General features: G+C 47.4%; 1 protein-coding gene across 1 annotated transcript; it reads left to right on the forward strand.

The window, feature by feature from the left end:
- Nucleotides 1-2,550: 2,550 nt before the first annotated feature.
- Nucleotides 2,551-5,707, forward strand: LOC146867337 (transcription factor HES-5-like). Its single transcript, XM_085604226.1, has 3 exons — nt 2,551-2,642; nt 2,915-3,095; nt 3,438-5,707. Exons 1-3 carry the CDS (start codon nt 2,580-2,582, stop codon nt 3,656-3,658), a joined length of 465 nt encoding a protein of 154 aa, XP_085460352.1. The 5' UTR covers nt 2,551-2,579; the 3' UTR covers nt 3,659-5,707.
- The last annotated feature ends 9,160 nt before the right edge of the window (nt 5,708-14,867 follow it).

Below are 14,867 nucleotides of genomic sequence, written 5' to 3' on the forward strand. Positions count from 1 at the left end.
AGCGGCCGTGCGGCCCACGAAAGTGAAAGCAAAGGGTGTGTAGGCTGCCAAATGGTGCGCGCGCCTGGCGCACATGCACTGTATTTGGAGGCCTGAAAGCACTCTTGTGCACTTCCAGATCCCCCATTTACAAAAGCTCTCGCGAGTTCAGCGCTATAGCGCTGTCTCAGGCGAGACCTAAAAACCATTGTACGGTGCAGCTCGGCTGTTGCCTCTAAGTATCCCAGGTTCTTGGAAAACCTACAAGTCCTATATGTCCCCAAGACTAGAAGGGTCTAGCGGTCACAATGGTATATTGCTTTGGAAAATGTGCCATAGTAAGAAGAAGTTACAAAGGAAAACATAGGCACAAATTTCTGTTTTTTTAACTCAATTTCAATATTTTTTTATTTTAGCTGTTACTTTTTATAGGAAAAACCATGATGGATCCACACAAATGACCATTTGTTGAATTAACAATTTTGACTAGTTTTGAGAAATATATGGCTTTCCAGGATCCACCATGGGTTTCACGCTCATTTCCACCACAAACCGGAAGGAGGTGGAAAGCACAAAAATAGGAAAAATGGGCCCAGTAAAATGCTGAAACTGTGTTAAAAAATGTGGTTTTCTAAATCAAGTCTGCCAGTTCCTGAAAGCTGGGAGGATGGTGATTTTTGCACCATAAACCTTTTGCTGATGCCATTTCCAGGAATATAAACAAACTCTTTCCTCTGCAGCACTCCCCCACCCTCCAAGATTCAACATTTCGCCATATTTTGACAAATTTCTCAGTCCCCTCCATGGAAATCCCCAAAGCCTGAGTACCTTTAGAATCCCCAGGATGATGTAAAAAAAAACGGGCAAATTTGGTGTGCATGCCTTATGTGGAAAAAAAAGTTATGGAGCCCTAAGAGTGAACTACCCCAAATTGCCAAAAAAAGACTCAGCACTGGGGGTGTCCAACAGCTAAGGGGTTAACAACATTTATGTAGAGCTCTATCCTGAGGGGAGTCTTGTTGCTGCTTCCACCCACCCCGTGAGTGTTGCAGGTAACCACCTCTATATCCCCCCATCCTCTCGAGCTCTCTCAGGATTCACCTGCAGCACGAGGCAGGTGACGTGTGGGGCAGAGGTTGATCCTCTCTCGGCTCCATGTCCCCGCGCCCCCACCACCCGCCCCTCACATGTATTCTAGACCCTTGGTCTGCTGGAGGGCTGTGATTCTGATTCTGGGGCCGGAGCCTCGCGGAGGTTCCCACACTGAGGCCCATTCATCCCATTCAGAGGGTACAATAGAAGCGTGTCACACCAGAGGCCTCCGGCTCCAGGGAATCCGACCCTCCCCTGGGTTAATCTGCAGCCGCCATCTGGGGAGCGGCCTGTGGCAGCGGTGAAGCCTCAATGGCTGGTCCTGTCCGGACCCGAGAACTGGGACAGGATATTACTACCGGGGGGCTGGCACTGGGGCTATTTAATGTCACACTGGGGCATAAACAACCACAAAAAAACCCCAGGGCTCCAAAATATTAAAAACGGGAATTTAAAAAACACAGTTCCATGGTTCAGTCTTCAGATACTTTAGCAAAGTGACGACTGGTGCGGAAAATCTCTCAATCCCAAATTAGAAATGGAGACTTCACACAAAAAGGTGTTTGTTTACACGTGTGGATCACACCTGGGGTGCACGTGAAGCTTTGTAGAAAAAGAACCAAGGCACGTGGGAAGGGAAACCCAGTCGGAAGACCAACAAAATATGAATCTCATTATTTCACACACAACGTAAGAAGTGACTGCCATGGACCAGACAACGGAGCTACTACACTACATCCCCGAAAAATACACCACATCAATGCAGTGCTTTACCTGCCTGTCTGAATCTAGTGCTGCGGCCAGGGTGGGCGCTTTCAGCACTGGACAGCTCCGCGCAGGTGCTGGAGCAGACGGGTGTTACCCACGTCATTGGCTGACGCATGGTTTATTTTACCTCACGCTCAGAATACGCTCCACATTGAACTTTCCTTTCCAGCCACCGGGGGAGTCAAATTCAAGTTTTGAAAGCGGGGTTTCGTTTCCTTAGACTAAACCTAATGATTGTTGGTAAATGTTTTACAAAATAGAAAAACATTCCCCTCTGCTTGCTATAGTGCACATCGATAAAATTGAATAGAAATAAACTTTCACTAAACTAAAAAAAAAAATGATGGGCATTAATGAGATCCTTCATGGGCCCGCCCATTCATACTTTTTCAGCGCTGCGGACACACCCGCCCGCATTTAATGCTATTGACACTGTTTAGCTCCTGGCAGATGTCAGGACTCATATCACTTTATTAGACAGGTCTTTCCCACACGCTGATCCTTTGTGTCCGGGTCCCAGATGTCCCCCCACCCTCCCATCTTGTAATGTGCCACACTTCCATTGTCCCTGCTGCTCTATGATTGGCTGCTGAGTGTGGGAACCTCTCTCCAGCCCCAGACCCACACATTACCCTGCAGGCGGAGGGGGATAAATAGGGCAGGAGGGAGAGAGCTCTTCAGATACAGCTCACTGTGGGTTCACTGAAGAGACTCCCGCTGTTCACCCAACACCGGGCAAGATGGCGCCTTTCAGCACCGAGAGGAAATATGAAGAGGAGCGCGAGGAGAGACACATTAGAAAGGTAAGTGTCTGGACGTTAATATTTAAAAAGCATATTTAGGTTTTTCGTATATACAAAAAGTACACGTTTAAAATTAACTCCCAATATATTTTATCAACAGTGGCTGTATTTATTGATCTTTTAATATCACCCTAGTTCTAAATTAACATTATTTAATTGAGCTGTTTATCACACTGGAGTAACTATAAGTTTTGCTATTACCTTTTATGGACTTTTGACACCTTTATACGTTTGTTTCAATACAATAACAAATCCATATTTTGTCTCTGCAGCTGAGGAAGCCAGCGGTGGAGAAGCTGAGGAGAGATCGCATCAACAGCAGCATCGAGCAGCTGAGGATGTTACTGCAGAGAGAGTTTGAGGAACATGAACTTCCGCCCAAAGCAGAGAAAGCGGATATCCTGGAAATGGCCGTGACGTACCTGGCCCGGCGCGTGCAGACACCGGCACCAGGTGAGAGGCAGTACTTTGAAGGGTTAAAACTTCATTGGGTGTTCTCTGCAGTTTTGTGTTTGTCCGCGTGTGGGGGTGGCTGGGGTTAGATAGTGCAGAGACGTAACTGGTAATAGTCGCATCGAGATGGTACTCGGGGCAAGCTTATTATGACTTAAATATGTCAATTTCCAGCGCCATTTAACTTAAACCCGTGTTTTAAGAGTATCAGAACTACCTGTAAACTAATTGTAGCAACCAGAGGAAAGCATTCTAGAGAGCTGTAACTGGATTTTTTTTGTATGTGTGTTTACTCCCTGGTGTGTAAATGTACAGATATTAACCCTTCGTCTCTCCCTGCAGCCGCGGCCTCCAGTGAAGGTTACTCCAGGTGCCTCCAGGACTCTCTGCACTTCCTCTCCCTCCACGGAGCCCCCACAGAGACCCGGATGAAGCTGCTGCGGGCCCTCCATAGACCTGCGGCTGCAGCAGAGGCGGTGTGTCCTTCTCGGCCTCCGTCCGGTCCCAGCAGCACTAAAGAGCCCGCCCAGGACAGCCCCAGAGCCCCGTGGAGACCCTGGTAATGCGGGGGCCGCGGCCTGGACTTTTCTTCGGACTTCCTTCGAGGCCTCGGTCCCCTCTGAGGGAGAATATTCATTCTCGTGTCTGGAGCACCGCCCCCTGCTGTGCAGGGGGGAGTTTACTGCACTTCAAGGAGCGAGGAGTGACTGTATATCCTCATAGGATGAACAGTATGTGAATATTATATCCTGCTGAGGAGGACAGTACGTGACTGTATATCCTCACATGATGGACAAAGCGAATATTATATGCTCACAGGATCGACAGTGAGTGAACATTCATCCCCATAGAAGGGACAGTGTGAATATTACATCCTCAAAGGATAGACAGTCTGTATATTATACCCTTGCAGGAGGGACAGTGTGTGAATGTGATATCTTCATGTTATGGCCAATGTGTGACTATTGTATCCTCATAGGATGAAGAGTGTGAGAATGCTATTTCCTCATAAAACAGCGTGCCAGTAATTATATCCACACAGCAGGGTGGGCAGTGGATCGATGACATGGACAATGAGTAAAATTATATCCATTTAGGATTGACAGTGCTTGAATGTTTAATCCACACACACGATGGACAGTGTGAATAAAATATCCCTGTAGGATGGGCAGTGTATGAAATGTATATCCCCACAGGATGGGCAGTGCAGCTATTACATCCTTAGAGGATGGACAGTGTGAATTTTATATCCCCACAGGATGGGCAGTGCAGCTATTACATCCTTAGAGGATGGACAGTGTGAATTTTATATCCGTTTAGGGTAAACGCTGGATGAATACTGTGTTGATTTCACAGTATATATTGTATGAATATAGATTTGTTGAGCACTGGATCTAGGTGTAAGCATCTATAATATAATACATTAATGAAGAGAATGAACTAAAGCAATTAATAGGATGTGCCTTCAGTTTCAGAATGTTTTAAACTGTTTCTTTACAAGAAATTCATACGTCATGTAGAGTTCTTGCCTCCAATAGGACCTACTTTTGTGAATTTTGATGCATATTTTGGAATACGTTATTTTCATTCCTGAGTTCTAGCGACGCTCTGGGATTTTCCAATTTTACTTCATTTTAAGAAGTTGATTGACGTACAAATATGTTAATATCCTGAAAGGATGGATATAGTGCACCGTGTGATTCTGCAGATGAATGTGTCTGTGAGAATAATAGATGTGCTTGTAATCTGAGGGATTCGGATTAGAGCCTTGTGCACGTGCAGTGTGTGTTTACCTTCTGTGTTTCTATGAAGTTACAAATTACGTAATTATCACTCATTGGCTGAAGTGAGTGATGAGGGGCTCCGGGCCTCCCTTGTATCAATTTTGATATTTAGTATTTTCTATTGAAAATGAATCATAAAGTGCTGTGTAGACAAAGTGTTTCTTTACTTTCAGAAATTCCGAATTGTCTCTGAAAATTGAATGTGATGTATTTTATACATTCCCCAAGAGGCACATTAAATGCCTTTTAACTATTAGTGAGGATATATCTGTATTTTCAAATGGAAATTCATGAGTTAAAAGCCCTGCCTTCTGTGAAGGTAAAGTGTGTTTCTCTTCTTTGAGAGGTTTGTGTATTATCTCTGAATAGTGTATGTGACGATGTGCACACATATTGTGTATTCTCCAAAGTGTAACATTCATTGTTGTTGATTGGAAGGGAGTAACAGTTTCCACTAGTGCCAAGTCAAGTCTTCATTTTAGAAGCAGTCTTGGCGCTATTTGTGTGAGTTACACAATGCAGTGTTTCTCTTTTATAAAGAGATTCTCTGTAGTGAACTCCCTGCCATGGATTTGTATCTCAGTGACTGAGTATGTACTACTTCCGGGTCTTCTACAATATTTGTAGGGCTGTGATTATCCGTGGGAACTCATTCAGTTACAGAATGAAACACAGGATTTAGGTCCTGTGATGAAGACATTCACTTTATTTGATGTAAGAATGTCTTGTGTTATCCTCTAGTCTCAGCTGTGACATTTCGGTGACATTGTGTATCTGTCACGTGATTCTTCACTGTTGCAACCTATTGACCTGTGAACATGATTAAATAAAGATGATGATCTGAATAAAATGAAATGTTCTCTGTTTTCCTTTCGATGGCTGAATTTTGCACTGAATAAATATGTTTCCCTTGCGGACTGCAAGGGATGGGGACACTGTCAGCCATTTCTCTTAACCACAATTCGAACTGAAACAGTGACTTTGCAGCTGACACAGGAACTGTCGAAAGGTGTGCCAATTGTGTTATTTCTGTCGGAATTATAAACAAGAATAATAAACTAAAGTTTTAGAAAGTAATCACTGGCGTCCAGATTACCATGGGGTCTAAACAGAGCACTCTGTAGTCAATATTTAAAATCTGTCCTTCTGTGAGGGGCAGAGCTGCCCGGGACATTACACCTGACGGCATGTGCAGGCGTGCTTCTAGGCACTAGAATGAAAGAGGGAGCCATGTCACGTAAATAGATCTCCATGACAAAATGTGAAATATGGCTTCACTCACTCGGTAGAGAGGGCGGGCTTAGACTTGTAGGTGTATAATGTGATAGAGAGAAAGTGTGTTTCACACATTCTGGGAGGTCTCACACATACCTGCTCCTTTCCGTGCTACTCTGAACCCAGCTTTAAACACCATTAAATTCTGGCACCAGAGGAGGAGGGGCAGTGAAGATTATCAGAGCTGCCAGAAGAGTGGGTGGCACAAGACATACAGAGGAGTTTGTCATAGGCAGTGGGCCCAGCCATATAGTGACGCAGCCATATAGGAATAGGGACACAAAAACGACATTTTACAACAACAACAAAATCAGAGGTGTTTATTGCAGGGAATACTCACGTTAAAATATAAAGCACAACCACCATCAATGAAAAAATTATTAGGATCAGTTAACAAAAGTATATATTACATAGTACAATCGAAGAGGTAACCATTTCCCCAATACGGTGTCCCATTGTCATGTGTCATTAACTAACCGCTCAACCTACATGCGTTCAAATAAAAAATGAGTTTATTTCTGTGACAATTGATCACACTGCCCTTAAGTATCAATTCCCTTGGGAGATGGTCGCCTTGGCTTACGCCTGCCCATCACTCATTTTCATCACCAGAACTGCATGAACAGAAACTGCCGGCAGCCCCATGCCCGAGCTGCATTACCAGAGCTGTGTGAGTACAAAGTGCGGGCAGCCCCGGGGGTGAGGTGCATCATCAAAGCTGTGTGAATACAAAGTGCCGGCAACCCATGGGTGAGGTGCATCACCAGAGCTGAGTGAAAGGAAACTGCCGACAGCCACATGGGGAGGAGCATCGTCAGAGCTGCGTGAATAGAAAGTGCCGGCAGCCCTGTGCCTGAGGTGCATCTTCAGAGCTGTGTGAATACAAAGTGCCGACAGCCCCATGCCTGAGGTGCATCACCGGCGCTGTGTGAATACAAAGTGCTGGCAGCCCTGTGCCCTAGGTGCATCATCAGAGATGTGTAAATACAAAGTGCCGGTAGCCCCGTGGGTGAGGTGCATCGTCAGAGCTGTGTGAACACTTAGTGCCTGCAGCCCCGTGGGTGAGGTGCATCATCAGAGCTGTGTGAATACAAAGTACCAGCAGCCCAGAGGGTGAGGTGCATCGTCAGAGCTGTGTGAATCCAAAGTGTCAGCAGACCAGTGGCTGAGGTGCATCACCAGCGCTGTGTGAATAAAAAGTGCCGGCAGCCCCGTGCCTGAGGTGCATCATCAGAGCTGTGTGAATACAAAGTGCCGGCAACCCCGTGGGTGAGGTGCATCATCAGAGCTGTGTGAATACAAAGTGCCGGCAGCCCCATGGGTGAGATGCCTCACCAGAGCTGTGTGAATACAAAGTGCTGGTAGCCCCGTGTCCGAGGTGCATCATTAGAGCTGTGTGAATACAAAGTACCGGCAGCCCCGTGCCTGAGGTGCATCACCAGCGCTGTGTGAATACAAAGTGCAGGCAGCCCTGTGCCCAAGGTGCATCATCAGAGCTGTGTGAATACAAAGTGCCAGCAGCCCCATGCCCGAGGTGCATCATCAGAGCTGTGTGAATACGAAGTGCCGGCAGCCTGGGCCTGAGGTGCATCATCCGACCTGTGAGAATACAAAGTGCTGGCAGCCCCATGCCTGAGGTGCATCATCAGAGCTTTGTGAATACGAAGTGCCGGCAGCCTGGGCCTGAGGTGCATCATCAGACCTGTGAGAATACAAAGTGCTGGCAGCCCCATGCCTGAGGTGCATCATCAGAGCTGTGTGAATACGAAGTGCCGGCAGCCTGGGCCTGAGGTGCATCATCAGACCTGTGAGAATACAAAGTGCTGGCAGCCCCATGCCCGAGGTGCATCATCAGAGCTGTGTGAATACGAAGTGCCGGCAGCCTGGGCCTGAGGTGCATCATCAGACCTGTGAGAATACAAAGTGCTGGCAGACCCATGCCCGAGGTGCATTATCACAGCTGTGTGAATACAAAGTGCCGGCATCCCGGGCCTGATGTGCATCATCAGAGATGAGTGAATACAAAGTGCCGGCAGCCCCATGCCTGAGGTGCATCACCAGTGCTGTGTGAATACACAGTGCCGGCAGCCCCGTGCCCGAGCTGCATCATCAAAGCTGTGTGAATACAAAGTGCTGGCAGCCCCGTGGGTGAGGTGCATCATCAGAGGTGTGTGAATACAAAGTGCTGGCAGCCCCGTGGGTGAGGTGCATCATCAGAGCTGTGTGAATACAAAGTGCCGGCAACCCCGTGGGTGAGGTGCATCATCAGAGCTGTGTGAATACAAAGTGCCGGTAGCCCCTTGGGTGAGATGCATCACCAGAGCTGTGTGAATACAAAGTGCTGGTAGCCCCATGACCGAGGTGCATCATCAGAGCTGTGTGAATACAAAGTACCGGCAGCCCCGTGCCTGAGGTGCATCACCAGCGCTGTGTGAATACAAAGTGCAGGCAGCCCTGTGCCCAAGGTGCATCATCAGAGCTGTGTGAATACAAAGTGCCAGCAGCCCCATGCCCGAGGTGCATCATCAGAGTTGTGTGAATACGAAGTGCCGGCAGCCTGGGCCTGAGGTGCATCATCAGACCTGTGAGAATACAAAGTACTGGCAGCCCCATGCCTGAGGTGCATCATCAGAGCTATGTGAATACAAAGTGCTGGCAGACCCATGCCCGAGGTGCATTATCACAGCTGTGTGAATACAAAGTGCCGGCATCCCGGGCCTGAGGTGCATCATCAGATCTGAGTGAATACAAAGTGCCGGCAGCCCCATGCCTGAGGTGCATCACCAGTGCTGTGTGAATACACAGTGCCGGCAGCCCCATGCCCGAGCTGCATCATCAGAGCTGTGTGAATACAAAGTGCTGGCAGCCCCGTGGGTGAGGTGCATCATCAGAGGTGTGTGAATACAAAGTGCTGGCAGCCCCGTGGGTGAGGTGCATCGTCAGAGCTGTGTGAATACAAACTGCTGGCAGCCTCGTTGGTGAGATGCATCACCAGAGCTGTGTGAATACAAAGTGCCAGTAGCCCCGTGTCTGAGGTGCATCATCAGAGCTGTGTGAATATAAAGTGCCGGCAGCCCAATGGGTGAGGTCTATCACATTCACCAGCACTGTGTGAATACAAAGTGCAGGTAGCCCTGTGCCCGAGGTGCATCATCAGAGCTGTGTGAATACAAAGTGCTGGCACCCCCGTTGGTGAGGTGCTGTAGGAAGGTGGAATCTGACTAATGGTTGCCCCCAACTTTTTGCCTGGTATTTGAGTGGTTTTTGACTAGTCTGGCTGGGATCCTGCTATCCAGGACCCCAGCCTATCTGCTTTCTCCCTAAAACTAATGTGAAGTACCCTAGGTACAAACTAATTGGATGCTGAGGATGCCCTGACAGTCCCTTGTAGATGGTACCCTAGGTACCCAGGGCATGGGTCCCTCAGTAGGCCTACCAGGGCTGCAGCACTTATTGTGCCACCCTGGGACAGCCATACAAACTGACACCACCAGACCACTACTGTAGTCTGGGTAAGGTGGTGCTAGCACCCCTTACAGGGATATAGGTACCCTATATCCCACCCCATTACAACACATATACTCTCATAGGTCAGCCCTATAGCAGGCCTTGGTAATCCTACAAGGCAGGGTGCTGAGGTATGTGTGAGGGGGGACCCCTACATGAGTAGGGCCTCTCTGCAACCTTCGTAAAATCATTGCTGGGTTGTTTGTAGTGTAGCCATACCATATACTCTTAGCCGCATTATTAGTCTATCGCGATAGCGTGATAACTTGAGAATGGCTACACAGAACCATATCGTGTTTGCTGTCAAACATGTAGGAATCAAACCCCCAGTCCAGCCATGGGCATGAGGGTACGATTCCCCCCTGCTAGAGGGGCGATATGGGAAAAGCAGCAGAATTTAGACACCAATTTAAAAGTGCACAAGCAGTACAAAATGGCTACTATCCGCCACCTACACGACCATGGCTGGCTGTTGCTGGGGAAAACCCCAGCCTCGCCAGCTGGACAATAGGGCTCCTGTGGCAGGGAGGTGCTAGCATCTCCCCAGACAGGATAATGTGGATTGGAACAGGGTGGGTGCACCAAAATTCCTTTCAGAGTTGCACGTAGGCAGCTGCAGAAGCCTCATTCTGCACATCGCTTGGAACCGGTTCAGGGGCATCCTGCCCCTCGCCCAGGTGGGAAACACACAAAGGGGAGAGGGTGTAGCCATCCTTTCCCGCCTCACCTACCATTGGTGGACGCTACCCTGTTCACTCCCCTAATCTTGGGGATAAAGGTGAATAACGTGGCCCCAGAACCTCAGATTAATCTTGAACTTTACAGTCTTGACCTTCAACTTGCTGCTGCCCAGCTGACAGAAGAAATCTCCCTTGGGCTAAAGGAGTTATCCCCCTGCTTGGCAGGCACCTGAAACACTGCAAGTGACCCGGTTGGAACTTTGCTGCTCTCACGAGCTTCAACGACTTCCAGAAACCTTGAGGTGGGTTTCCAGCGCATCCCAGAGGCCAGTGAGTGTGCTCAACGAGTTTGGGCACCGTGGACCGGGTGGGTCCCGAGATCCCTGATACCCCAGGACACCGGCCACCTCTTGCGTAGCACACGACCCTGACCAGTAGGGAAGTTGTGCTTTGGCCCGTTTACGAGCCAACCACTCTACAGCAATTGTGCCAAAAACCAGTGCCCTAGCCCCCTCCGGTGGCCCGTGGGTGCCCTTTTACGCACTCCATATTGCCGGCTCCCGCGGTCCCTTGTCTCTCAACTTGTGGGCCCTAGCAGAGGTCTATCTTTACAATCAAGAGTTCCCCTGGTTGCTCTAGGCCTGCTCTACAGTCTCCTTGAAGGAGACCTTTCCCAGACCTCGTGGGTCTGCACTGTAGCAGATTTGTTTATTCTTTGTGGGTTGCGGTTGCCAAGACTTAGTGGATCCAATCCGGACACTAACACAGCAGCGACCCTCATCCAACATGGGACAGTTGCCCTCCTGAAGCTGGCCTTCCTTGAAGCCTCCCGGAGCCCATGGCTGCAGATCCAAGCTATACCACTTTCCACCTGAAGCACCCGACATCGACGGGCTCTTTGCTTTGAGCCTCCTGGTCACTTTGCCGTGACCCAGACTCTGTCCCCTCTGCTTTCAGGTTCTTCTCTACAATCTTCACATCTTTGATCTTCACGGCATCATCAACGCTTTTGGCTAGTAGAACTTTTGACTATTTTCCCATTGAAAATCAGCCCGCGACCCGACAGCAGAAACGACCTATGAACCTGGCTTCCCTGGGGCAGGTAACAGTGGTACCTCGGTACTCTCGTGGTAGTGGGCTCTTCAAAAGCTTAAGTCTGAAGTTTTAACTTTGTACTCCGGCTAGAAGTATTTTTAAACTGTTTATTTCCAACCGCGACATTCTCCATAGGCTGTAATGGAGATCCCGATAGCAGCTACTTGCACTGCACGTGCCTCCCGTGGGTCCCCTTCCTCATAACCTGGGGTGGATTCTTAAGGGGCCAGCGATCCTGAATGCCCTAGGCATTGCCTATAGAATTGTCGTGGTTCTTATACCACTTATTTAGTATATGGTTTGGTCCCCCCCTGGGGCCCAATGTTAATAGTGCTATTTATTGTGTCTATCAATGCTTGTTTGATATTGTAACTTTGCCACAGCTTCATAAAGAGACTGTGGGATTCTGTATAGAATAAATACATATATTTTATATATATACCTGTGTGGGCTACTCTTTCATTTGGTTATTCAAGAGGTTATTATGGTAAAACAATAAGCTTAACACTCCTTCAAGACTTAGCCTGAAGGCTGCTCTCCACAGCTACCACTAGGATAGCTTTCTTTAAAGGTTGTCTTAAACCTATCATCAATAAGAGTCGAATTGGACTGGTGCAAGGTGTCCCTATAACTAGGAGACAGCATATGCCAGGCCAACTTCTCATAGGTGCATTGTCAGAGCTGTGTGAATACAAAGTGCTGGCAGCCCCGTGGGTGAGGTGCATTATCAAGGCTGTGTGAATACAAAGTGCTGGCAGCCCAGTGGGTGCGGTGCATCGTCAGAGCTGTGTGAATACAAAGTGCTGACAGGAGGTGGGACTCAGGAGCCTCATCAGAAGAGCTAATAGTGAGTGGGCTTCAGGGACACAATTAGACCCAAAATTTGGGGGGGAGGCGTAACACGTCAACTCTTAGGGGCCAGGCTAACACTTCACAATGGGGCGGAGCTATCCTAAGAACCAATTCAAGAAAATAAAGTGCTAAAATGCACATTTTAAATAAATTAGTCAAATCTGACAGGATAACAATAAACATATTGTAGTGGATTTGAAAATGTTATATACAAAGATCTTTAAAAAGGGCAATGAGTGATTTTACCACTAAACAGCAGTTTCCATAGAATTCAATACAAAACACTTAAGAATCAGTTTTCGCCATGTAATTTGAAGGCATTGGCTCTTTCTATGCAAGATTTTCTGAAAACTCCTTCTGTGAAATGACAGTGAGTCCATGAAATATTTTTCATTCAATCCTCAGAAAGACCCCCCTGTTGGACAGTTACACAAAGGAATATTTTCAGTAATGTTGCAAGATATGCTCATCTTAGGCCCACACATATACAAGTATCAGAAAATTGAGTTTAGTGGGTTGAGGCACCTGATTTTAGGATCTGTGAGTGGCCAGTGTCAGGTTTTATTCCTAATGGATTTTCCCTTTGCCTGGCATTGAATAAGTGAGTGACAATCAGATGGCAATATTAACCCCGGAAACTGCACTATTCTAAATCACGAGAAAATAGTAGTTGTAGCACTCCACATTGAGCTGGTCTCATATGAGATGAAGGAGCTACAGCCACCAGGACTAAAGAAAAGGCAAAAGAGGTTGTGCGTTGAAATAACTTTGCAACAAATGGTGTTCTTGCATGAAAAGGATGCAAATATTCCTTCAAGATTCAAACACATATAATGTGTAACTGATGGGCAATGCCCTTAAAAAAAAGTCCCTCCACCAAAAATGATGCTTCTTAATAGAATATGTTATAATAAAAACAACTATGCTTTTCATTTAGTTCTGAATCCAGCAGCACATTATGGGCCTCGTTAGATGTACAGCGGACTCGGAACCAATCTACCTGCGGTCAGCAGTCCAGACACTGCTATAACAATGCGACCACACATGGTGCAGTCACCTACTCCTATTTCTCTATGGGAGCTTGTACTGCGGCCGTAAACCATCCGCAGCACAAGCTCCCAATAAGAAATGGGAGTTTCTGTTAATCCCTGCACCACATGGCAGGCTCCTCAAGGGGTCTAACATTGCAGTGCAGGGATTAACAGGGGGATAACATAGGTGCCCCCGTGGACCCCATCCGGAGGCTGCAGGGAGAAGGGCGCCTCGCTAGGGGACCCCAAAGTCACTTTCTGACAGGCTTTCCATTTAGAAAGCTTGACATGGAAAGCCTGTGGGAAACCAACATCATAAACCCGAATGCAGAAATACCGTCTTGAAGGGATTACAGGCCGGTTACGAAAGGCCAACGGGCTCCTTGAGCCTGTCGGAAGCCAGCCGGAATGACCGTCTGCATTCGCTTCAGACCGCCGTTATTGTAATACAGCAGTCGAAAGTGAAACCAATGATGTTGGAGCCTTTCTGACCGACATCATAATAGGGCCCTATGTGTCAAATCCACTAAAGCATCAATATTGTTTTTAAATCTTGAAGCTGCCATATGCCCTTTCTGTCCTCAGTCATTAAAATTCCCCTATATTTCCGAGCATGCATTTGTGAACAGAGTTAGTTACTACCACTGGGGCACACATGTTGAGGTATTCTGCCAGGCCAATGTGCACTGTCCTGGGATATCTGGAGAGATTCATTGCCTCCATCTGGAGATCACTGAAGCTGGTTACTGGTGATATCCTCTAGCTCCTGCAGATGTCTCCTTCAAAATGCAGATGACTCACACGCAATGATTTGAGACTTCGGTGCTTCTTCAAGGGTATACTTTCATGTTTGCAGTTTTCATGCATGCTTTCAAGTATGTAAAAACAGAGTTGGCTTGGTATGAGAATTGAAAAGCCAGAATATTAACCCCTTCCATGCTGCGCAAATTCCGCCGCTGTGCTGACGGTTTCTTGCGCGGGCGTGGTCATGACGGAATGGTTCCGTCATGAGCACAGCTCAACCGTGGCTCATGACGGAACCGTTCCGTCATGAGCACCGAAGGGGTTAACAGGTCACAATACTGTGATCAGAATATCGAGGGACAAAATATTGAAAGGTAAGTTTGTATAGATTATTTATATGTAACTCCACTTAAAAGTACCTTGGTGATATATGCATAGATATGTCTTTAGAGTACATAGATGTGAAGTTAAGTTTAGTAAATCAATACCTTTCTCTGTACACTTACTCTTCAACATTTTGCTTCAAGCAGGCATAAGGAGTGAAGCATTGTAGTGGGAATCGGCCTCAAAATACATTGCTGGAGTTGCGATGTGCTTGCGACATGACTCCAGCAATGTGTGACTTTTGCCCCAACAGATGCATCATAATTTGTGACGCATCTGTCAATCCTTGCGCCATGGTACTCCGTATTGTAAATATAGCGCATCCATGGTGGCGCAAGGGTTTCCCAGGGTGGCGCAGGGAAAGCGACGCATCTCTACAGATGCGTCACTTTCTTCTAAATCTGCTCCCCCATTTGTAGT

This window comes from Triturus cristatus, chromosome 1_2, assembly GCF_964204655.1.
Source record: "Triturus cristatus chromosome 1_2, aTriCri1.1, whole genome shotgun sequence".
NCBI lineage: Eukaryota > Metazoa > Chordata > Amphibia > Caudata > Salamandridae > Triturus > Triturus cristatus.